At 31.8% G+C, this 27,442-nt stretch overlaps 1 protein-coding gene across 1 annotated transcript in view; it reads left to right on the forward strand.

Moving 5' to 3' along the window:
• The window catches only part of LOC114332680 (protein outspread), an 889,498-nt gene that overhangs the window by 794,918 nt on the left and 67,138 nt on the right, over positions 1–27,442 (forward strand). The window contains exons 5-6 of the mRNA XM_050657294.1: positions 3,961–4,154; positions 25,182–25,557. Coding sequence (XP_050513251.1) covers positions 3,961–4,154; positions 25,182–25,557 — 570 coding nt within the window. The remainder of the gene's footprint in view (positions 1–3,960; positions 4,155–25,181; positions 25,558–27,442) is intronic.

Here is a 27,442-nt window from a genome sequence, read left to right on the forward strand (position 1 = left end):
TAAGAGTAAAAAAAAGTCTGCTTTAATATTTTGGATTTTTTTGGTTTTCTGTAAGAAAAAATTGGTTAATATTTATTGTTTCTAAATTTGCATACACTCGTGATTAGTGACTCGTTCAAGCCCTTTCAACTACAGCAATTTCAAAAATAAGGTGTTTGAACCGATGAAACTTACAGATAATATAAACAATATTTACACGAGTAAATCAACTTGTGAAGTGGTAACGGTTAAATTCATTTGAGATGCTAATTAGGGGGTGATTAACTTGGATTAAGAAATCCAAATCTGTAATAAAAAATGGGGGCTACTATTTAAAATTTTAGAGTAACCCCCACCCCACCTTCGTGGGGGATCGCCTTTGGTGTCATTCGATAGATTTTTCAAAAACATTGAATACGTGTATTTTGCAGTTTTTCGATCTGATGTTTATTTCGCGAAATATCGCGGGGTTCCTATTTAAAATTTACCCCCCACCACTCTCCGTGGGAATCGTGTTTGGTATTATTCGATAGATTTTTGAAAAATATTGAACACGTATTTTTTAGTTTTTCGATCTGACGTTTATTTCTCGAAATATTCTCTTTTTTCTTGTGAAACTTTGTGACTTACCCATTTCCTTATGCCCCGCTCAAACCGTCAGATTTTTGAAATATACACTGTTCTGCATGTACTTAACTTACCTTATCTTAATCTGACAATTTCGAGTTTTTTATGGATAGATTTTTTTATCTCGACTAACTGCAAAATCCCCCCTTGGTCTCCCCTACCATTACGTTTTAAGTTATTTGCGAAAAACCGTCTAAATTATTATTTATTAATTTATTAGACGTTGTTTTACGTCTAAAAACGTGGTTCTTTTGTAAAAAAAATGAACATATTCACTGGCAACTAATTCGAAAAGTATCGACTTAGTGAAAAAACTCTATAGAACAAAAGTTGCATAAAATTAGTCAGTTTATCCACTTCCGGACTTATTTTGAAGGTAGTTTTTTTCACCGCTGAGAAGGGGGTTTTGCCCCATGGCATTGTCAAAATACAAAAATTAGTCAGATTAAATAAATTATTGGAAAAAATTTTTTACTAAGCAACAACATTTTTGTTTAATTTAATAATATTTTGTATTTTGACAACGACATCCGGTTTAGAAGTCGAAACGTTAATAAAATCAATTTTTTAGTTAAATTGTGGCTTAGTTCCCATTTAGAATAGTTGATTACAAAAATGCCACAAGGATAATAGCTTTAAAACAAGTTAATTATTATTGTGAAAGCTTTAGGTCTTCCTTTTATTTTAATCTTTTACGGTAATACTATTTCATTTATAACTAAAAAAAATATATATTAATTTAGAGTCTCTTATCTTTTGCGTACTGTTTTAAAATGTTCTTATACTCATTAAAAGAACTAAATAATTGTCCGCACTCCGTAGTTAATTTAAAAACAAACACTAAACAAATAAAAAATAAGAAATCACTGACGCTCCAACTTTTTTTATTTGCGTACACGTTAGCGTATACCTAGACACAACCTTATATTTAGGTATATTCTTCTTCTCATTCTTTAGTTTATTGGCCTCCACCTACTTGGGTATTTGGCAAGCTCATCGTCGTGGAATAAGTCAAAAATATTTATATTCTCGTATGTCATTGTAATAATATATACCAGTTTGTTAAAATTGTAGTTTTATACTGTTTTTGAAGGAAAGGAACGAAGGTTTACTATTGAAAATAAAACCATTTTGTAAAAGTACAAATTTTCTATGAATAGGTCAAACGATCAAAAACACTTGTAACGTCACATAAATGTATTTTCTACTGACGTTTATAACGTCTAATTTAAAATTCTGTTTACTTTATTGGAAAAATGTAAATGTAAAACCAAGTGACGTCACGATGCGTTTTGGACCACCTGTTTGAATTTGAATTTTTAATCGTCTTTAGGGGCCAAACGAAAGACAAACAAAACTTTTTTATCTTTGATACATGTTTTAAATTATGTTCTGTTGTGATTTATAACATTTTTTTCGAATTTAAAAATTTATGCAAGTTCCCTATTGTATCCATTTTGAGCTATTTAAAACAGAAAATCATACTCTGTTTTCTGAGTTTCAGGTTTATCTCAGGTCTCAGTCTTGTTGTATTGTTTTAATAGTATGAACAACGAATATAAGACGCACATGAGTCTATATTCTGGTCGGTCGTCATGTAAATCTCGCCTGAATTACTAGTTGGTACAATCCGACAAGCCAGTGCTGGCGCGTGACCTTGAGCGAAAATACACAGCGACAAATGCAGAATACGAGAAGAGAAGGTCAGCCGCCACTTCTCGCTTGTCGCTCTGTACGCATGGATCAAACACAAAAATTGATCGGTTACGTATGATAGATTTATTGAGAAAAAACACTATAGAGAAACATTATTAAATTACGAAACTTTCTTATTGTTTCTGAAATAAAGTAATGGTAGGGGAGCAAAATATGCTAAATGTGCAGTCACTCGAGCGCTTTGGGGACCTATTGGGTTGTGAAGAGTAGGTCCTAAAACCAAAAAAAGTTAAGTAAAGTTTTCCATTTTAGTGGGGACTTTCCATTTTTTAATTTAAATTTCCATTTCCAACAATCGTTTTTTTTTTAATTATAGCGCCATCTATCCATAATTCGAAAAAATGTCTCGAATAAAAGTTACTTATTTTTACGTAAGGAATCCAAATCTGCAATAAAAAATGGGGCTCCCATTTAAGATTTTAAAGTAATCCCCCACTCCACCTCCGTAAGGGGTCGTGTTTAGTGCCATTCGATAGATTTTTCAAAAATATTGAATAAGTGTATTTTTCAGTTTTTCGATCTGATGTTCATTTCGCGAAATATCGTGGGATTTGTATTTAAAATATTAGATTTACCCCCCACCCCTCTCCGTGGGAAGTCGTGTTTGGTATCATTCGATAGAGTTTTGAAAAATATTGAGTAGAATTTTTTAGTTTTTCGATCTGTCATTCATTTCGCGAAATATTCGCTTTTTTCTTGTGAAACTTTGGGACTCACCTTGGGAACCCCTTAACGAACTCCCCTGTATTAAGAGCCAATATATGGTAGAGGTACATTTTTAGGGTACAAGGTTTCTCTCCATGTAATAATCTGACGCTTGGCCTAACCACCTAACCAATCACCTGATTAAAAGAATTATAGACCAGAACATCCCACTCCCTGTAAATATTCTCTTTATTCAGTCACTGAATAAAAAGAAAATTTTTGACTGTTTGGTATCTTTCTTGTCGGATAGTAAAATATTATTGTAATTAGTTATAGGTATTTGTAAAATATGTTTAAAAAATTTTTTAAAAAATTGAAAAAAAAAACAATAAAAAATATGAAAAAAAAAAAAATTACAAAAAAAAATTACAAAAAAAAATATAATAATAAAAAAAATTTTTAAGGAAAAAAATCACTAAGAGGATTTAAACCTCTGCGGGGTTGAACCGGATTGACATCTTATCGTAGTGACAAAAAAAAACAACAAAAAAAAACAAAACAAAAAAAAAACAAAACAAAAAACAAAGCAAAAAACAAAACAAAAAAAAAACAAAAAAATATATACAAAAAAGAATGCATTTATTTTAAATATTAACATTAGTAATTTTATTTGTAAAATGTATACACTATGTGTTCTTGATAAACATTAAGTATAATATATTTATAATATTTATTAACATAGTATGTACATTTAGCTGTAATAAGTAGGTAAAATAAGAAGTAAGAAATTGTAATTTTATTATAATAACCATGTTTCACTAATTGGCAATATGTATCTTTAATACATTTACTTTTGATTGAGACTGGCTGAATGACTATAGTCCAAGCCAAAAAAAAGACGCTTGGGCTCCCCTACCATAACGGATATTCATCTGAATTTTTACTTTGTATCTTTACACCCATAATCTAATCTTGTTTTTTACGTTGTTTCAGATTACATAGTGAGTAGTGGTTCGCCACCGACTCGAGATAAATTACGGTGCGAGGATAAAGCGAGGGCGCGAAAGGATTGGAGGAACGAGAGGCTGCGGGATATAGCGACCGCACTCACCGATCAGCACAGACCACTGCAATCAGAATCATCCAGTCTGGCGTTGCCGGCCGAGGGTCTTCTTCACCTAAAAAAGGTAAATAGGCATTAACGCCTCCTACAAGCGAAAGGAGCGATGTGTTAATAGGTTTCCGATAAATAACTTACGATACGCTTACATGGTTGTGATTATCGATAGTAACGCTGATTGACAATGAGTTGCAGATAATTTTTTTTGCACGATTGATCATTTTTGACTGTTTACCGTGACAGATTTTACGTCAGTAGGTGACATTTACTAGCAACTCGACGGTAAGTAATCCAACTCGACGGTAAGTACTCCAACTCGACGGTAAGTACTCCAACTCGACGGTAAGTAATTCACTTACCATCGAGTTAAAAAAAAACTCTTAATTTTAATTTATTTTTTGAAAGAATAAAGAAAACTAACGAATTATTTATTAATATTGAAACTTATGGTACAATTTGTTAAATTATTTAATGAAATCCCACTTGTTTGGGCTGTGGTTTCACTTCTAACAGAAACTCCTGCATAATCGCATACATTAGTAGTATTACTAGTATTGCACAATATTTTTTAGGCAAAATCTATTTTATTTTGAAGAGAATCTTCTACATAACTTTCTGCCACTGTCGATGAACGCCAACCTCCATGACGCTTTAATCCGAGGACATCAACACCTTTATTAGCCAAAAGCGTTGCTGATGTCCTCCTGAACGAATGGCCAGTATAGTTCTCGGCATTAGGCAAATTTAAGAATTTGGCAATTTGAGAAGGCCTGCCCCCGATTGTCCCTTTCCCTATTACTTGAGCACAACATTTTCCTTTGGCGTATCTTAAGAACAAATGATTTGATTTTACTTGTAATGGACGAAGTTTTATATACTTTTGCAGAATTTCTAAATATGGAATTTTATCGTCTGGTTTATTAACGACTGTAAAAGTACGCTGGATGTTCGTTTTTGTATTGGGTACTTTTACAATCATTAAACCATCGGTTTGTTGGATGTCATTCATAGTAATACATATTATATAATTCTTCTCTTCTACAGGCACCAGATATTCCCAATGTCATTGCGACCTACAAATTATGAAAAAATCTTCATTAGAGTATTTCTTTTACCTAAACTAGCTTATATTACCTTGTGAACTAGAAATTCTTCATCCGGTGCTTCCATCAGAAATTTTTCAAATTGCTCCGGTGTAAAAATGCTCGCTTTCTTAGGCCTATAGCCAACATTTTTTCTCTTCAAATACGCGATCAAAGTTGAAAACTTGGAAATATCAATGCCATCATAAAGAAAAACGGTGGATTTAATCATTGAATATTCTGCCCAGAGGCTTTCAGGAGCTTTCAACTGCATATATGTCTTTGAACGAAATATGCCAATAGAGTCTTTTCTTCGATTCTTAAATTCTTGCCTTCGCACCATTTTTTAAAACTTTGGTAGGTATTTTGATAACGGATTTTGGATTTTTCGGGAATAATTGCGGAACACCCTTCTTCCCAAGCCCGTTCAATTTCTTAAAATTCACTTTCGCTCATATTTTAATTTATAATAATCAAAATTGTACTTAAAATTATTGACAACTAAATAAAAACTCAATTCTCCATTGTTGTTATGCACCCTAGTTACTACCTAACAACCAAAGTATCTATCTTGATAAAATGAATGAAACTAGTCAATATGACGAAAATGTTTAATTTTATAATTTATAATGGTATCAATCGTGCAAAAAACGTTATAAGCATGTCGAACGTTAAGGGTAACCGATCTCAGACAATTGTCTTCTATCGGTATAAAACCCTTACCGTTCTCCATACTTAATATACTATATTTCATAAGTAAATTTAGTCAATGTGTGGCGGATTCTGATTCTGTTTCTTTGCCAATCCTGTTCAAAAATGTCCCTTTTAAACAAATCCGACGGGTGCCGGCAAAATTTTTGGTCAGAAATTGATTAATCAATTTTTTTAAACAAATTCAAAAAATCGGATTTTTTTTTTCAACGGAAATATTTTTTGGATTTGTTGGGTTATTTAAACAAAAAAGGTATCGTGTCATTTTTCTCAAAATTCGATAGTTTTCGAGTTATAAGCGATTTTAAATGTGCGTATTTGTATTTATGGAAAAAAATTCCCCACAAATACTTGACATTTATTAAAATTTTATAATTTAATATTAACGAAGATTTTTATTAATTTATTTATTTATTCAATTATTGCAAATGTCTGAATAAATACGCCAATCATATAGCGCGACAGAGACGCACCATATAGAGCGAGGCGCGGTCCTGCCAGTACATATTTAAGAACTGCGACAAAAGATGAAACCTTTTTTCAACAACTGCAGCAGTCATTCTTTATACATTGTACTCTGTATACGTTGTCAGTAATCTGCAAAATCGTTATGAAGCTTGTTTGGCAAATGTTCAAGTGCACATTTTAACCACGTAAAATACACTAAGCATCAAAATTAACGCACCACCTTAAAAATGGGACATTTTTGATGTCTCGTATTTCCTAAATCTGTTGTCCGATTTTAGTGATGTTTTTAATATGTTATAGCTTTATTATTCTTGAAGAATGTCCCTTTAATAATATTATTGCTAGACAGGTAAGTGTCATTGTATGCCGGGTGTGATAGTGTGTTTTTTCCTCAAAGTTTGGAACACCCTGTGGAATATTATAGCGCATATAAAATATTGATATTAAAACTCAACTGTAGCCTTAGGCTTTCTGAACATTTTGATTTTTGATTCATTCGCGTATGTGGGATAATAAAAAAGTTAGGTACTTTAACAACTAGACATGTTATTCATCAATACAAGATGTTTCTAAAGAAGTGCGACAAACTTTAAGAAATAATTCAGCATGAAAAAATAATGACCGTTTGCTTTATAAACATATGTCCACAAATGCTTCGTTTCCGAGATACGAAATAATTCAGCATGAAAAAATAATGACCGTTTGCTTTATAAACATATGTCCACAAATGCTTCGTTTCCGAGATACGGGATGTTGAATTTTTTCTTACAAACTGACGATTTATTTATTGCTCTAAAACCGGTTGATATATGCAAATGAAATTTGGTATTTTTTAAGAGGTAGTTATTGCGCATCTTTTGACATACAACTAAGAATTTTATATTCACCATTGGCGTGCATACGGGATGTCTCTAAAATGTTTATACCCGTATGCACGCCAATGGTGAATACAAAATTCTTAATTGTATGTCGAAAAATGCGCAATAACTACTTCTTAAAACCTATCCAATTTCATTTGCATATCTCAACCAGTTTTAGAGCAATAAATAAATCGTCAGCTTATAAGAAAAAATTCAACATCCCGTATCTCGGAAACAAAGCATTTGCGGACATATGCTTATAAAGCAAACGGTCATTATATTTTCATGCAGAATTATCCCTTAAAGTTTGTCGCACTTATTTAGAAATATCCTGTATTGATGAATAACATTGCTAGTTGTTAAAGTACCTAACTTTTTATTATAGGGGAGTGCATTTAGATTTTCACTTCGGAAAAAATCAAACAAGATAGAACTTTTTAAGAGGAAACAGTAGCGATCAACAGGTAGCGAAAACGCGTTCCAAGATTTCGGCTGTAATTTTGAAAATTTTTTCGAGATATTTGGCACACGTATTCGTAATATAATAAAGAATGGCGGTACAGAGCCCAATTTGAAAAATATATTAATATGTGTAAATTACTCTGTAATTAAATACAATATTAAAAAAGAGCGTGTACCGCCGTTAAGAAGAACAAAAAAATACACTTTCTTCAAATAAACTTTTTTATCCGATGCCTAGATTTTGTGTCATTTTGGAACTACTAAAATGTTTTATTTCATTAGTAGTTCCAAAATGACACAAAATCTAGGCATCGGATAAAAAAGTTTATTTGAAGAAAGTGTTTTTTTTTGTTCTTCTTAATGGCGGTACAGGCTCGTTTTTTTAATATTGTATTTAATTACAGAGTAATTTCCACATAATAATATATTTTTCAAATTGGGCTCTGTGCCGCCATTCTTTATTATATTACGAATACGTATGCCAAATATCTCGAAAAAATATTCAAAATTACAGCCGCAATCTTGGAACGCGTTTTTGCTACCTGTTGATCGCTACTGTATCACCTAAGAAATGTTTAATAAACAACATATCAAAAAGTTCTACTCGAGAAGTGGGTGCTTCATTTTTTATTAAACAAATGAACGACGAAGTTTGGTGTTTTTTTAAATAACTCCGAAAATATAAATTTTAGAACAAAACTGACTTGACCATTGAAAAATTCAGAAAATTTTACAAAAAAAACCTTATACAGTGCTAGTCAAAAGTCCGTACCTCCCTCGTATCTTTTGAACGGTTATACCTATAATAGTGAAATTTGGAGGGAAGAAATAAACGGACGTAATCTTCTTAACCAATCATGACAGGTGACGTAATTATGACAGATGACTTTACAGCGCCACTGTGACAGATAATTTTAAATGGGACCTTATGGCAAGTGATACCTCGTTTGAAAGGTATTGAAAATACCTATTCAGTCATACTAATTTTGTTTGAGTGTAAGCTAATTTTGATGAATTAATGAAATAAAATCAAAATTGTAGTTTCACATTTAATCAATAAAAATTCAAAATTCCGCATATGATTACTTGTCAAAAAGGTTGACGTTGACGTAAAAACTACTAGAGAATTGAAAAACGTTAACTTTTTTGTCAAAAAAACCATAGGCGTACATTTGAATTTTTATTAATTAAATGCAAAACTACAATATTATATTTATTTAATTTATTCACCAAAATCAAAATCAACTAAAACCGAAAAAAATTAGTATGACTCAATAGGTATTTTGAATACCTTTCAAACGATGTATCACTTGCCATAAGGTCCCATTTAAAATTATCGGTCACAGTGGCTCTGTAACGTCATTTGTCACTTTTACGTCACCTTTCATGACTAGTTAAGAAGCTTGCGTCCGTTTATTTTTTCCGTCCAAATATGACTATTATAGGTATAACCGTTCAAAAGATACAAGGCGGGTACGGACTTTTGACTAGCACTGTATAAAGAATTTTCTAAAATTAAATCTGTATCTTCTATAATTTTTTATTTATAACGCTAAAGTCACCCTTCTCACAAACATTGGCGCACTGTAAACTAGCGTACGGCGAAGTGCACGGTTGAGTTTTTTTTAATATAATTCTTTAACTAATGGATCAAATGAAATTTTACAAATTGAACCCAAAAGAAGAATAATTAAGCTATCTTATGGTTATAATAAAAAGAAATAAAATGTATGGGCATAAGTACGGTGGGGGCGGAAAGTGAGCCTTACATGAATTTTGTTTAAAAATGATTTAAAAATGTGTAACTAATACAATTTTTCCTATAAAACCCTCAATTTTGCACAACTTACCTTTCAAGCATCGTACTAAATAATGTTTAATTAAAAAAAATCTCAAAAATTTAATTCAAATGATATGACGTCTTAAAAAATGTAATTTTTGAAATCTTCGTAGTTTTATAGAATTACCACCATTTTAAGACGGTATTACTCAAGTTTGAACAGGTCTATTACAGTTTTGTAAGTGCTTTTTTAAAGATTAGAATGTAATCTTTAGAATGCACTAAATTATTTTACTTTAGAAATGAAATAGACTATTTCTTTTTGAGAAAATTAAGAAAGATAACAAAAATGTAATACAAAAACCGAAAATTACCAGCTAAAAAAATGTTTATATAAAGTGATCAAAACTTTTTTCTGTAAAACTTACCTAAAATAAATAATAAACTTCAACAATAATAAATAATCAGCAAAAAAATTTTTTTTAGCTCTTATACAGTACTTATGTCTGCGTAACTTGGAACCTATTGATAACTTTTTTATTATCAGTTTTACGAAAAAAAGTTATTCTTTATAAAATACTCTGCATCGCATATAATCTAAGATACAATCATCAAATATCAAATTTATTGAATTTTATACGAGGTATGTCAAAAAATATGAATTTCACTCAAGAGTAAAGTATCGTTAAATTTCACAATATTGAAAATTGTTATTAAGAAAAGTTGTTTGGAATTAAAAAAATTGTTTTAGTGTTCAATTACATCCTTCTAATTAAAATATTGTGAATAATAAAGGCACTTAACTCTTAAGAAAAATTCATATTTTTTACATACCTCGTATAAAATTAAAAAGTTTAATATCTGATGGTTGTATCTTAGATTTTAGACCAGGGAGAGCATTTTATGAAGAATAACTTTTTTTCGTAAAAGTGATAATAAAATAGTTATGATTATTGTAATAAAATGATGATGAGTATCTGTAATTTGAGAAAAAATTGATTTTTTTTTATTAGAATTATGTAATTGTATATTTAAACATAGTTTTTAATTTTAAACAACTTTTCATAATAGCATTTTTTGATATTCTGCAATGTAAAGGTACTTTACTCTTTAACGAAATTCATATTTTTAACATAACTCGTATAAAATTGATAAAATTTGATATCTGATGGTTGAGTTTTAGATTTTTGACTATCCAGAGCATTTTATGAAGAATAACTTTTTTTCGTAAAATTGATAATAAAAAAGTTTTCCATGTGGTTCCTAGCTACGCAGACATACTGTATAATAGCTTCTGTATAAGAATTTTCAAATTGCAATGCCATATTCAGATTCAGTATAATCAAAAACAAAATAGAAACATATTTGATCAAAGTAAAATGATGAATTTAACGAAATTTTTAAATAATTAATACAAAACAATTGTTATTGTTTAAACTATTAATAAACAATTAGCGGCCAAATCCGCGAGTAGAACTTTTTACTTTAACATGTATATAAACCAACAAAAAAAGTTTTAGAAAAATATAAGCTTGTTTGAATTTTTCCGAAACAGCGCATGTTTTCGTTCTAATTGCACTCCCCTATTATCCAACATAACCGAATGAATTAAATAGCAGAATGTTAAGAAAGCCTAAGCCTACAGTTTAGTTTCAATTTAAATATTTTATATACGCTTGATATTCCACAGGGTGTTCCAAACTTTGAGGAAAAAACGCACTACCATTGTTACACCCGGTATACAATGGCACTTACCTCTTTGACAATAATATTATTACAACGACATTCTTGAAGAATAAAGCTATAAAATACTAAAAAATCACTAAAATCGGACAACAGGTTTAGAAAATACGAGACATTAAAAATGTCCCATTTTTAAGGTGGTGCGTTAATTTTGATGCTTAGTGTATAGTGGAGTCAATGAAGGTGGATATGAGTTATTACCTCAGATTTCGTTGAACCTCCATCGATTTTTATAAAAATTGGTGAGTGATTAAAGGATACCTCAAGGAACAAAGGTGACATAGTGCCAACTTGCGCTTTTTGCATTTTAGGGTTGAAATACACCCCTTTTTTAAAAAAATTATTGTTTAGATTCCTGAAAGTGCAGTCACTTTAAGTTTTCACTTCCTATTTTGTTAAATCTTCATTGATTTTCATGAAAATCGGTAAGTAGTTAGAGGATACCTCAAGTAATAAAAGATATATAGCATTAACTTGCGCTTTTGCATTTTAGGGATGTAATACACCCCTACTTTTTAAATTGTAAAAAATGCAGATTTCCGCATTATGGCGCAAGTAATCTCGTTTAATTAAGAAAAATAAATATTTTTTTATATATATGTGCATGAATTACATTTTTTTTTAATTTTTCAAACCTTATAGCAACCAAAAATTCGAAAATTAACACGTCGAAAATCACGAAAACCTTATTCTTCTATATTTCTGAAAGTGTAGTCACTGAATGTTTTCACCCACGATTTCTTTGAACCTTCATCGATTATCATGAAATTTGTTGATTAGTTAGAGTTAGAGGATACTTCAAAAAACAAAAGTGATATGGCACCAAGTTGCGCTTTCTGCATTTTAGGGGTGAAATCCACCTTTTTTTTTAATGATAAAAATGCAGATTTCAGCATTCTGGCTCAAGTAATCTTGTTTAATTAAGTAAAATAAATATTTTTTTACATTTATGTGCATGATTTATAATTTTTATTAATTTTTTAAACCTTACAGCAACCAAAAATCAGAAAATTAACAAATCGACAATTACGAAAAAAATTAATCTTTTATATTTCCAAAAAGGCAGTCACTGAAGGTTTTCACCCCTGATTTCGTTGAACCTCCATCAATTTTCATGAAAATTGGTAAGTAGTTAGAGGATACCTCAAGAAACAAAAATTATGTGGTACCAACTTGCGCTTTTATCCTGGGGGTGGATGTTACCCCTTCTCATTGGTGAACACTATTTTATTAAAAATAACCCCATAATTAGATGGAGGAGTACATTCTAAGCAAACTTTCTTTTATCAAGTTTATAAATTTTTTATTTAAATAATATTTCATAATTTAATAAAATATTATTGGTACAGTAAAACCTGACAATAACGGCCACTAAAAATAGAAAACAATTGGCCGTTATAGAAATGTGGCCGCTAATGCTAGGTTTCCTTTTCCACAAATACATAAAATATAATTGAAAATTTATTTATTTTAGTAATTAAAGCAAATTTAATTAAATATAATTCTACAAACAAACGGAACATACTAAAACTAAATTCAATTTACTACAATATAAAACAATATCTATACGAAAAAACAACTATAAGAAAAACAGAATTTTTGTTTGTTTTACATTTTTTTAGATAAACGAAACATACTAAAACTAATTTAATATAGGTAATACATAATATAAAACAACATACTATAGCTACTACGAAAAATACGCTTATCACTAAAGTATCGTCGTGCTTCCATGCTATATTCAACAAAACCAACTTGGTAGGGCCTTTAATTAGATATCGCAAATCACTTTGGCTGATTTTGTCTGCATATATATTATGTTTGAGGAATCCCTTTTTTGTGAGACTGGATATAGGACATTTCTTAAGTATGAATTCACATTCATGGTATATCGTTGCTATACAGGGATAATAATCTGTGCAATGTTATGGTACAGGCTACGTTAAATATGAAGTAAATGTGGAAGATATACACTGGTTATTCATTTCAATTTAATTTGATTGTTTTTTAATCGTTTACAATATTTAAAATAATTAATAATTAAATAAAGTTAGGGATTTCAAAAATAAATTCAGTTCTCACTGGCAGGGTGGGAAATAATAAAGTGCCATACAATAGCATTTCATTACAATGCTCATTACAGGCATTACAGGCTGCTCCGTTTGAGAAAACTCATACTCTCAAACTTTGAGAAAACACTCATTCAGTTTCGACCAACCCTGTATTAGCTAAAATTAAACGTTTTGCTAGATTAATAATTTTTAACAATAATAGATTATATTAAAAATCACTTGAACATAAATTGATTTTCTGATGTCAAATCACTACAATTATACAAGGGGGTGAATATTGCTATGAAATTTGAAAATAAAAACGTAATTATCTTTTAAACTACTTCGTATAACATCACAAAACCTGATATTTTAAGAAATAAAACATAGAGGAGAATCCAAAAATGTAAAAATATACAGGGTGTTCCATTAAACAAAAGATAATTTTGTTTCACCCTGTCAATATGGGTATATTTGGGTATATTTGGGTATATTTGGAAATGTATTTAATTTCTGATATTATCTATGCCCCAATCTCACCTAAATAAACTTTTTTCGTATCTCCTACAACAAACGACTAATTGGACTTCCCACAACCTGTATACATACAAAATCTCCGCTATAAAATTTTTTCAAAGAAAATGTTATTGGTTTTTTTTAAATAACTCCGTTAAATTTTGAAATATGAGATTTATCCAAAAACCATTACAAAGCTAAGTAAAAGTTCTATAACATTGTATTAAACATAATTTTCTAAATCCTGTATTTTTTTTTTAAATACAAGGTGAAAGGGCCCCGGTTACATGGTTCTCGCAGTAAAATTTAGGTTTTAAATGTTTTTATCTCGGTTATTTTTTGTCGTAAAAAAATATTAAAAAAAGAAAAAGCTTAAATAAAGTTAAAACTAAAATTTTGTTCTCTACCATTTTTTAAGTATATCGAGAATTTTTGGAGTTATTATCAAAAGAAAATGAAATTCACGAAAATTTGAAAAATTCTAATTTTTTTTAATCGTATTTTTTTTCAATAATATGCGTTCTAAACCGGTCAGAATTGTTGAAGTTATTACTCATGTTAAAATAAATAAAGTTTTAAATGGGTTACTATAAATTTTAATTTTTGTGGAAATGAAGTATGTTTCATTTTTCATTCTTCCCTAAAAAATCTGAAAGGGTCCTCTTATTTCGATCATAACTTGCTTAATTTTGTTGCTATCGACTACTTATATAGCTTTTTGATAGTTACCTTTAAGTAGTTTATTAAAATGTTTAATATCTATATTTAACAAAGTGCATCGTTTTCCTGTTATTTAAGCTTGAATACTAAGATTTGAGTACTCGCGGAAAAAAAATATACATTCAATTGCATATAACTCACTTTGTATATGTAATAAAGGATTTTTCGAATAAGGAGCTTATTTATTTTTATATTATCTTCGATTTTGGTAATAACAACTTTTTTGAAGAAACTTATGGTTTTTGAGTTATTTATGAAAAACTGCTTTAGAACATGGATTTTTTTTGATTTATTGAAATAACTTTATATAACAAATTTTACTTATAATTTGTCCCTCTATCGATTAGTGGTATTATTTTTAATAAAATAATTTCCACCCCCGAGAAGGGGTGGCATCCCCCCCCCCCCCCAGGGTAAAAGCGCAAGTTGGCACCATGTCACCTTTGTTTCTTGAGGTATCCTCTACATACTTACCAATTTTCATGAAAATCGATAGAGGTTCAACGAAATCGGAGGTGAAAATCTTCATTGACTCCGCTAGTATGTAAGTTAAACAATAAATACAGTGTCACTTTTCGTACTGTTTATTATGGCGGATACTGTAATTAAAAAATGTATTGTATTTATTTTTACGACCTATATATTATAATGTAGAAAGTGTACGAAACAATTCTTAGATTTACCGTTTTATTCTCTATTTCTTAAGAGAACATAAATACTGCGTTTATTTATGTATATATCAAACCAACAGGATCTCACAGGTAAACAAATTATTTTAATACTTACGGAGATCAAAACTAAGATACGTACGGTAAAAGATCTTGCATACAATGGCGAGTGACTGTTCATAAATTTGTTTTAAAATAAGTACTTTAAAAAATGCCGAAGGAAAACGGTAGTCACACTTACACATACGATAAAAATAAAAAAATGTTAAATTGATATACTGCGTGTCCCAATTGTACGTTGGAAGTCGAAAAAATGAAACGTTCAATCTCCATAAGAGGCGAATGAAAATATTACATATATACACTGCACATCATTAAAAAGAGGCCACCTAGAATTGTTCAATAATTTTAAGTTTATGCAATTTTTTCTATTGTTACTAAACCCCACAATGCAGATACACTTGGGCACGTGAACGACATGTTTGGCAAACGGTACCGATAGGTCAATTAAGACTTGTTTACACGGGTAGAGTAATGATGCAAGTACTTGATAGAGTAGAGTAAAGACTTCTTTACACGGGTAGAGTAATGATGCAAGTACTTGATAGAGTAGAGTAACTCTACCCGTAAAAACGCTCAGCACAGTAGAGTAGCAAGTAGAGTGTATAGTAGGTGGTAAAGTAGAGTGACTAGCAACATGTGGCAAAGTAACTCTACTCTACTACCACCACCACCACCACCACCGCCAAAATGTCCACTCGCCTGCGGTCTCTACCCATGGAACGCGCTCAATTCTGGTAGAAGTGGTAGAGTAGAGTAGGTAGGAGAGTACATAGGGACGCTGTCATTCCGGCTGGAATTGTGTTTTGTGTAAATAGTGAAAATGAAGTTCACCGAAGATGAAACTTTAAAACTTGTAGATCTGTATGGCGAATACCAGTGTTTATGGAATTTAGGTAGTGTACACTACAGAAATAAAAGTATGAGGCAAGCTGCGGAGGATGAAATCGTCGAAAGAATGGCAAAGGGGTCTTTGGAGTAAACGAGCTCAAGCAAAAAATTAAGAATTTAAGGTGCACTTATAATCAAGAGTGTTTAAAAATACAAAAATAAAAAAAAATCGGGTTCACTATACTAGCATCAGTACTATACTTGTACTCTCCTCGTGTGAACGGTATCAAGCCATTTTTGGTACCCATCAACTCTACCCGTGTAAACAAGTCTTTAAGGGTAATAAGTTCACACATAAATTATTGATAGGTATCCGTTTTACGACTTCGGAGAATGCATGTGTTGTTTGTGCATTTTTTTCTTGGAATATGGCCGTTGTCTTTTTCAGAAATCTTTCATTAGTGTACAGATGTTCAAAGAGTGACCTTGTGCAATTTTGAAATTCAAAACTACGGCTGAAAGATTTGCTAGATTTGTTCAAATTGTTACTTTGACTGATAATGGAATAGAATAAAGAGAAGTGGCCAGATAGCTTGGAATCAGTCGTTTTATGGTCCAAAAAACATACCAACGATTCGTAGAAACTGGATCTCACAAACGACGACCAGAATCCGGCACGAGAAGAATCACGACAGCCAGAGAAGACCGTTCTTTACAACGCACTTCTTTGCAAAATCGGTTCTAACGGCTAGAGCAATCCAAAACCGTTTTCAAAATTCTTACGGGTGGACATTAAGCCCTTCTACAGTGAGAATAAGGTTGGGAAATTTGGTCTAGGGGCTCGTTGCCCAGCAACAGGTCTTTGTTAACAGCAGCACATCGACAACGCCGACTTGAGTGTGCTAGAGACCACGAGCATTGGGCGATAGAAGATTTGAAAAATGTTTAGTGATGAGTCCAGGATGGTTCTTATAGCTCAGACGGTCGTATCAAAACGTACATAAGACGTGGGGAACGATATGCTGCTTGTATTCGACGCACTGGTCACACGTAGCTAAGATGATAGCGAAATACTTGGAAACCGTCGGTGTGTCACAAATGAATTGGACGCCTCAAAGCCCAGATTTGAACTCGATTGAGAATGTCTGGGACCAATTCAAACAAAGAGTAAGAAACAGAATACCTACCTGCTCCAATAAATCGTGAGCAGCTTCGGTTGGCGCTCGTGGAAGAATGGGAAGCTTTTCCTCAAGACAACATCCAGAGTTTGTTCAATTCAATGCCAAGTCGAATGATGAGTATAATTCAAAATAGAGGTGGTATTAAAGAATATTGAAAATCACGATTTTATTGTAATTTTTATAAAGAAAACAGAAAAAAATTACAATGTTAATTTTTTTAATTTTCCATTAAAATCATCATTTTGGTAGAAGTTTTTTTTGACATTTGTTATTTAAGAAATTATTGCATACTGATTTAGAACATATTCTTATATATTTAGAACATATATCTAACGACAATAAATTTCTTGTACGGTTCGTAAAAATTAGAAAATGCCAAAAATTTTAGGTGACCTCATTTTAATTATGCGCAGTGTATTTATAGAAGATAATAAAACACGAGAACTCATCATCATTTTCTTCGACTTCATCCCTATGCGGTAGGGCAGCTTTCCTTGTTACATTTTCTACATAAGCTTCGGTCTTGTGTCATACCAATAATCTTCTACTCTGTACATACCTGTCTTATCCAACCTTTACCCACAAGTTCTTCTTTGGTGATTCTCTTAAATTCCTTTTAGAAACTTCACGATTTTTCATATTGGCTGACTATCATTTTGGAGTTGAACGTGTCCTAACCACCTTAACCAATGTTCTCTCATTTTGGCGTCAATTCGTATTTCTCCTAGACTTCCATTAAATAAGTTTGCACTTAATTTTAGTAGTGTTTTGTTATTGAAAATATTCATCTCATTCTCAATTCTGTAACATGTATTCGTGTCTAATGTTCAGTGTCGTATACCATAACTGATCTTAGGACTGTTTTCTGTTACACAAAATAAGAGCAACAGAGATGGAATTCCTAAGGAGAAGCTGCAGAGTAACAAGAAAATATAGCAAAAAGATTAAGATAGCATAAAGATTAAGAAGAGAATGGGAATGAACTCATATAATAGACTACATCGAACAGAAGAGATTAACCTGGTACGGACATATTAGAAGAGCAGACCAAAATCGTTGGATAAATAGAATAACAGAGTGGAGCCCGATAGGAGGAAGGAAGAGAGGCAGACCCCGAAGATCCTTCAGAGACGAAGTGGACAAAACAATGGAGAGAAGAAATCTACAGGAAGGGGACTGGCAAGACAGAAAGAGCTGGAGAGAACGGTTGAGTGAAGAAATACACTGAAAACTACGGAAATCCTTAGTATATATTATGTGTAATAGGTCTGGATCCCGCATAAGAAAAAAAAGTTGATTAATAGCAAGCTGAAAATTTGTTAATAGCTTAAGGGTGTCTAGTCGGACAAACTTTGATATATGGGAACACTGGAACAGGGGAAGTTTTAATGGTGGAAGAGGTTAAAAATTTAGAACGTCAGTCTACGAAAAAGTCAGATGTATTTTGTCGGACAGAACTTCCAATTGATTTGTTGATTAAACTCTCATGCAAAAATCAGACTGGTGTGTATCACCAACTGGGCATTTTAATGAGTGGATCACAAAGAACATGTCAAATGACAGAAATCATGTTGGTTAGTAATATTAGCAGTCTGATTTTTGCATGAGATTTTAATGAAAGGGTAACAAATCATTTGGAAGTTCTGTCGGACAAAATACATCTGACGTTTTCGTAGTCTGACGTTCCAACTTTTTAACCTGTTCCACAATTAAAACTTCCCCTGTTCCAATATATCAAAGTTTGTCCTACTAGACACCCTTAAGCTATTAACAAATTTTCAGCTTGCTATTAATCAACTTTTTTTTGGTACGCGGGATCCAGACCTATAATAAATAGATAAATAAATTTGTGGTGGTGCTTTAGTAAATGTTTTTTACTAAAATACAGGGTGTTTTATTAATAATTGTCCATATAATAACTGGAGAAACCTTAGCACAAAATACGAAGATTTAACCTAAAACACTTAAAAAAATGTAGTTCCTTACTGAGTTACAGGGTGTTTTATCTAAAAATTTAAAAACTATTTTTGCTCAGCATTTTAAAACTATTCGACGTATCCTTTTCATACTTGGCAGAAAGTATAGGTATGTACTTGACAAACTACTAAATTATGTTAAACAAACGTTTTTGGCTACTACCAGAGGCGTACGACGGGGGAAAATGAATGGTTGACCCTTTCCAAATTCTACGCCACTGGCGGAATTGCTATTTTAGTTCAATTTTTGGATTCTCCTATACTTTCTATAAAAATAATATACTCTTCATTCGTAACGGTAAAGTCATTAGTTTCCGAGATCTTTGAAGTTAAAAATGAAACGACACCTTTATTTTGATAATGGATTGTGTCGCTTCATTTTTAATTTCAAATATCTCGAAAACTATTTTAATCATTTTATCGTTACGAATGAAGAGTATATTATTTACATAAAAAGTATTGGAAAATCATAAAATTACAATAAAATAGCAATTTCGTCAGTGGCGTAGAATTTGGAAAGGGTCAACCAGCCACTATCCCCTATTGTACGCCTTTGGTAGTGGCTAGAAACGTTTATTTATCTTAATTTAGTAAGGTGTACAGTACCTACACTTTCTACCAAGTATGATAAGGATACGCCAAATAGTTTTAAAGTACTGGGTACAAATAATTTTTAAATTTTAATCATATGAATCATCATAAATTAATCAAAATAACTATGCCGTTTCATCTTTAACTTCAAATATCTCGAAAACTAATGACTTTATCGTTATCAATGAAGAGTATATTATTTACGTAGAAAGTATTGGAGAATCTAAAAATGGCACTAAAATAGTAATATCTCCAGTGGCGTACAATTTGAGAAGGGTCAACCATTCACTATCCCCTGTCGTACGCCTCTGGTAGTAGCTAGAAACGTCTGTTTATCATAATTTAGTAGGGTGTATAGTAGTCGCACTTTCTGCCAAGTATGAAAATTATACGTCGAATAGTTTTAAAATTCTGAGCAAAAATAATTTTTAAACTTTTAGATAAAACCCTGTAACTCAGTAAGGAACCACATTTTATTTAAGTGTTTTAGGTTAAATCTTCGTATTTTGTGCTAAGGTTTCTCCAGTTACTATATGGACAATTATTAATGAAACACCCTATATAAACGTTTTGCTTTGTTACATACTGATTACACATACTCAGACCAAGAGACAATCTCTGTTAAACTAAGCTCCAGGTCGTTTTTCCCAAAATCAGATTCTAAAATTACGTTAGAAAAAAGTACAAGATAAAAATAAACACTCCTACTGTTAATAAATATAATTATTTACTGCCTCAGTTTCGGACACACTGTATAAACCATAAAAAATGTAGTCCCAGAAGTACCAAGCATACAAGCAATCACTCGGACGGAGCTCCCGAGAAAAAACCTTTTGAAGGCTCGTAATTGGCTTGTTATTAATAATAATTCCAGCTTAGCCTTTTGGTAATAACTGTTAAAGAACTACTATATCAACGCTACAGAAAGTGGTACATGTAATTAAAACATAACGAACAAAAATTTACGATAACATTGAGCTTATAACGAAAAACGTTTTAATTAGACCATTAGACTATATTTTGTTAAAAAATATGATTACGTAGTGAATGTTATTTGTTATTTAATAACTATCTGAAGACATTTTTCTAATTGTGAATTTGAAACATTTAAATCAGTGGTTTTCAAAAAGTTTATTCAGCTGTAATAATTTCCCTTGCCGAAATTTAAACGCAGTGGCGAAGTAAGCTTCTTATTCAAAGCTGCAAAATCCACCTAAAAATAAACCGTAAAAACTCCTTTAGGATAGTTTTGTTGTATTGAAATGGATCGAATTATTTATATCTTTGTTGTTTGTTACCCTAACAACTTTAAATCTTACCTGAAGATATCTAAAGATTTTTTATAATTTCGCAATCTTCTTCTTCTTCTTAGCCTCATATCGTCTATGTTTGGACATAGACCTCTCCCAACTCCTTTCTTCGATCTCTATCTTAGCAAGATACTTCCAATTTGTTCTGGCTATTCTTTTTATGTCGTCTACCCTTCTCATCTGTTGTCTTCCTCTTGGTCGTTTATCTTCGTAAGGTCTCCAATTTATATTGAGGCGTTCCAACGTTGGTCTTTTTGTCTAGCAGTGTGGCCTGCGAAGCTCCATTTAACTTAATACCATTTATACCTGCCATTTATAATTATTATACATCTGGGGTCGTCTCTGTCTGGTATTGTTTTTGTTTTCAAGGGCGGATTCAGAACCGATTTTCGGGAGGGGCCATGCTTTTTTTTTTTGGGGAGGAGTACCAGGGGGTGTGGTGATAATTTTTAAAAATTATTGTTATAATGGCGAGTTTTAAGACACTTTTCATACACTTTCAGCATAAAGACATTCAAAACGTAACACTAATAAAGTACATATTATTAAAGTCAGTAAATACCGATTCCTACACATTTCTTCGGATCCAAGTGCAGTTCTTTCAATAAGTTTAATACTATTTTTCCAATGCTTCTTCTGTCGGGCCTTCTTTTTTCCCTCTTTCTTGATTTTCACTAATTATTTTTATGTTCTCATAAGCGTCAATGAACAAAGTCTTCACGAATGTTGTTATTGTGTATGTATCTCAAATTTAGAGAAAGCTGTTCCATGTGGGATACGTCAGTCGTTTCGTCAAATATGACAGAGTAATAATTTGCACTTTGAACCTGATTCATTATTTGTTCAATTATTTCTTCACAACATGTTATCAATTTATTTTGAATGGTGCTACTAATGTATGTTGCTCAGGAAGATGCTGTGGATAGGTGTTGTTAGAGTCTTATCTCCTGATGCGATTTTAAACCTTAACAATTCCCCTCATTGCTAGGTCCAGCATCTTCGTCCAGAAGCAGAAGGCCATTATCACGATGACCTCTTAGAGGAATATTTTGTCAACCTAAGAACCCTATAGGCTCTACTGTTGGTCTTAGTCTTTCTCAATTTTCTTGTATATCTTTATACCTCTGAGAGTCTATCTGGGTAATGACTTTTGCGGGTTGCAATAACTTTGTAGAAAATCCAGCCCAACCTGAACGAGCTCCTTGTGGTATGATGTTTTTTCATGTGTTTGTATGCCTCCGTCTTTGCCCATGAGTTTGGCAAAAGATGATAAAGGTTTAGTGACAAGGCTTTGGGCTGTCATCCCTTTATTGTGGCCATAGTTTTCATTAGAGAAATAAAACGTAATACTTGCAAAACAATGCCTTTTGAATGTGCAAAAGTACCAACCCACTTTTCTGTTCTTAGTGCTGGTGACCCAAGTAACGCTTCTTTTCTTTTTTATTCTGTATGTGTACAGAATGTGAAAATTGATACGATTTTAATGGCTGCCAAGATCGTTCTAACAATCGGCACTCTGTAAAATTGTCAACATTTTGATTTATAAAACATCCTGTCATTCTTGGAAGCTTCCGTTACTGCTTTTGTTCAATTCTAGTCCATATTTATCTTCTGTTTTATACATATATGTGTTTAAACCTAAAAACATTTTAACTGGAAATATTTAAATTTATATTTTTTTAAATTCTCGGAGGGGGCCATGGCCCCCTTCATGGATCCGCCCTTGTTTGTTTTTGGATTGCATCTTAAAGAATCGAAACTTATGGTGCAACGTAAGTGAGATTTAAGTGGCTCTGTCTATAAGCTGAGCTAGGCCAAGCTTGAGCTTCAGATTTGTTGGTGCAACCAAGCATAAAGTCTATATTTACTGCTCATAGTTCAACTAATAACGTGTTCTTGAGGCTAGTTATGAAATTTCATTATTCATCGCTAAAACTCGAAAAATCATACTATAGGAGAGAATTTAATAAAACCGCCAATCTCAGCATTTCTTAAAAGATTTTTGAAAAATATGGCAAATATGTAAAGGCTATGTTACTCATTCACTCAACAATAGACGGAATGGGTGAAGATATTGCAAAACAACTTGTTGAAAAGCTGAAAACAAGAAATCTCTCAGTGCGAATGGATGAATCAACTATCAACTTTGAGAGGCAATGAGGCAGTATTGATAACTTACATTTTATGCTGCTGATGGTGCTCCTAATGCGATGCAAAAGAAAAATGGCTGCATAAAATTCATGAGAGACGCGAATCCAGACATGATTCTTGTGCATTATGTCATTTATAGGGAACACTTGGTAGCTAAAAACATCTCTCCTGTTCTAAATGAAGTACTACATTCCGTAGTAAATTGTGTTAATGCTATTAAATCTAATGCGAAATGTGAGCGTCTATTCAAGCTATTTTGTGAAGAACAAAATGAAGACCACGTGAGGCTTTTACTTCATAATGAAGTAAGATGGCAATCCGAAGGAAACAGCTTGAAACGATTTATGGAACTGTTTGATGCTATTAATGATTTTTAAGTGACAAACCTGAAATTCAGTATCTGTTATTAACAATCGATGGTAAAGCATTTGTGAGTAATTTAGTTGAAATCTTTGAAAAACTAAATTATTATATTAAACAGTTTAAGAGGATCGGAACGTATTTTCGGCTGCAATGCTATTCAAATGGGGATTCATTTTTTTCAAATCCTGAGAAAACTAATGAGCATTTTGGAAAAATTTAAACGCAGAATGAAAGATTACGTTATTAGCGAGGGCCGAAAGTCCCTGAGAACTTCTACAATGTTTATTTTAATAAGTTACAGGGGTGAAAAAACTAAGAGAAAATTTAGTGTGATTTTTAAATTCAAATATCTCATTCAAAATAAACTTTTTATTTATTCTAAGGGACTTTCGGCCCTCGGTAATAATTTAGTCTTTCATTCTGCGTTTAAATTTTTCAAAAATATTTATTGGTTTTTTCAGGATTTGAGAAAAATGAACACAATGCCGTGGTAATATTTTCCAAATCTGTCTTTGTCTTACAACGCACTCAACCGAATATAATATTGTCAGCATATATTGTCAGTCAGACACTGACAATCAGTGACAATTTTAAATATTTGACATTGCATCGGGAATATTTTGAGAAATTGATTAAATATTATTTATATATAGTGTATTTGATAAATAATTGATTAAAGACGTGAACTTAATAAAAAGTTATTTATTGTGTATTATTTGTGAAAGATCCAAGCAGAGAATACATCAGATATATCCTGTGATCCAAGTATTTTGTTGTTAGAGATGTTCAAAATTGTAAGCGTTCCAAAATAACAACATATTATTAAAAAATCACTTTAACACTTTTCCTCTTTTCTCGATTGATTATTAGTTTTTGTTGTACAAGTAAATTATTCCAATCACTGAAAACATAGTTAGTGAAAAAATTATCACATTTATTAACCGAATTAATAATTTGCAATTATAAAAATAACAGTTATCCAAGAACATTCAAAAGCCATCTCTTTAAATTAATTATGACATTTTCAAGTAGAATGACATTCTAGTAATGTTTACATATCCACACCAGTGTGAATTTTACTACACGTAATTTGCCGTGTAAAGACAGAAAAAGTAGGGATACACGTAAAATATTTGCGAATTATGTACCCATAGCCTTAATTAAATTACAGAAAAACCTTTATTAAAATAATTTGGAATTTGAATGTGAGTTGTTCATTACATGTTTTGAAAATTTATTTACTGTATTTCGTAAACAAATTCTTAGTAATTTTTTCCTATTAAAAATTATGTATGTTACATAGGGGAGCATACAAATTTTAGAAAGGCTAAGGTGGGGCATGGCACAAAAAAGGTTGGGAAACACGGCTAGACGGTTTTGGCGATAAACTCCTCTCTTAATGGCGACGAGATTTGTCCAGTTGTTGATGCACTGACATCTAGTTACACTATCATAATTGCGTTTTCATATAATATTATATTATGTATTAGTTGCCCATATCTCGACTCCATTCTACAATTATAATAATTTCGTAGTACATCGTATTAAAAAATATTTTTATTCTTTTCAGGGTTGGTTATGGCACAGACTTTCCGACTCCGAGTGGGTCCGTAGGTGGATTGTTCTCTGCTGTCCGACACTTCAAATATACCAAGATCAAGACGAACAAAGTACTCCAGAACTCACCATCGAACTATCTGCAGTAACGAATTGTGTCGAGGTGACGACCAGTTCAAAATACGGCTTTGAGATTCAGTGGTCCGGTCCGGCTTTGGTGCTGAGCGCCGTTACGCACGGGATAAGATCCAACTGGCTGCAAGCGCTCAGAAAAGCTGCCAATTTAAGTACGGAGGGAGTGGTTATTGTGGAGAGCCCGATATCACCGACGACGCCGAGATCACTACTTGCTTCTAGTGATGAGGAGTATAGGACTGCTTCAGAAGGAGGTTAGTACAATAATTATTAATATAAAATATGTAAGTGCCCACACAATGAAACACTAGAAAAGATTACTTCTCAGATATATGAATATATATATAAATAAAATTAAGTGATTTTCTTAAATAGTATCCATTATTTGAATCATATGTAATTAATTAATTTAAAAGATATACCAACTCTGAAAGTATCTTCTTTTTTATTAATTACGCTTAATTGTTTTTTTTATTCTTTCCGAGATATGCTTTCCTGTGCATCTTTCCTGTGAATTTAGATTATTGTCCATCTTACATCTATCCCTTCACCTTTTGGTGTAGTACGTTTTCTGACGGTAAAATATTGCAAAATGCATAAATTTTAAACAACCGCTTAGATTGACATGAAATTTGGAATACACAGAGGTAACATGTCAAAGACGAAAAGTGATATTGTGCCGATGTGTGCTTTTGCCCAGGGGGTGAGTTTCACCCCCTTCTCGGGGGTTCAAAGTTTTCGGTAAGTAATTACGTTCAAAGTAAGTCTGGAAATAGATAAACTATTTTTTCTACGAGCGTGCAAAAATGTCTACTTTCGCGCACGCGTTTTAGTTTAGAAAGTTTTACTTTTCCGCACGCGCGTTACTTTTCCGCACGCGTTTTACTTTTCCGCGCGCGTTTTACTTTTCCGCACGCGTGTTAATTTAGATATGTTAATATGGCCTTGAAAATAATTATAATACATGCAATAAACTAATATGTAGATATTATTTACTAATTTATGTATTTCAAATATATCTTATTGTGTTCATGTTGTAATGAAATTAACGCGAGAATTCGATGAAATAAAATAATTTTGACATAATATTTAGTCCATGTGGTGAGAGCGCTCCCGTCTGAAAAACATTTCTAATTCGGTTTCTCTGCGGATTCATATTCAAAAATGTCCCCTTTAAACAAATTTGAAGAATGCCGGACGGAATGTTTGGGCAGAAATTGTTTAAACAATTTTTTAAACAAATACATAAGATCACCTTTTATTGCCCCCAAAAATATATTTTTAGGTTTTTTGAGTCATTCTAAACAAGAAAGGTATCTTGTGATTTTTCTCAAAAATTGACATTTTTTGAGTTATAGGTGATTTAAAATCAAAAAAATGCGAAAATACACATTTTCTAGGCTTAAAAACTCATATTTAAATTAGTATTTTTAAGGGTGCCAATAACTTGGATTAAAGTTTAAACATTCCTTTTCAAGATTCCGAAGAGTGATCGGGTCTAACTTCAATTTAGACCGTAGTTTTTTAATTGTTAATTATGCATGTCCATCCGATTTTTTGGCCGGTGCGACGCGCTCTATTTTAAAAACCTCCTACTTCCCCCTGAAAAATATTTTTTCTAGATTCTTTGGGACATTCTAAATAAAATAAGTTTCTTGGCATTTTTCTCAGAAGTTACTAGTTTTAAAGTTATAAGCGATTTAAAATGCGAAAATGTTTTTTTTTTGTCATTTTTCGGATTTTAAGTCGCTTATAAACGCTTAAAACTATTAACTTTTGAGAACAATGTCAAGAAACTTATTTTATTTAGAATGTCCCAAAGAATTTAGAAAAAATATTTTTCGGAGGAAAACAGGAGATTTTTGAATATAGTGCGCGCCGCACCGGCAAAAAACCGGATGGACATGCATAATTAACAATTAAAAAACTGCGGTCTAAATTAAAGTTAGACCCGATCACTCTTCGGAATCTTGAAAAGGAATGTTTAAACTTTAATCCAAGTTATTGGTGCCCTTAAAAAATACTAATTTAAATATGAGTGATTAAGCCTCGAAAATGCGTATTTTCGCATTTTTTAGATTTGAAATCGCCTATAACTCAAAAATGTTAATTTTTGAGAAAAATCACAAGATACCTTTC

The sequence above is a fragment of the Diabrotica virgifera genome, chromosome 1, assembly GCF_917563875.1.
Source record: "Diabrotica virgifera virgifera chromosome 1, PGI_DIABVI_V3a".
NCBI classification, from domain to species: domain Eukaryota; kingdom Metazoa; phylum Arthropoda; class Insecta; order Coleoptera; family Chrysomelidae; genus Diabrotica; species Diabrotica virgifera.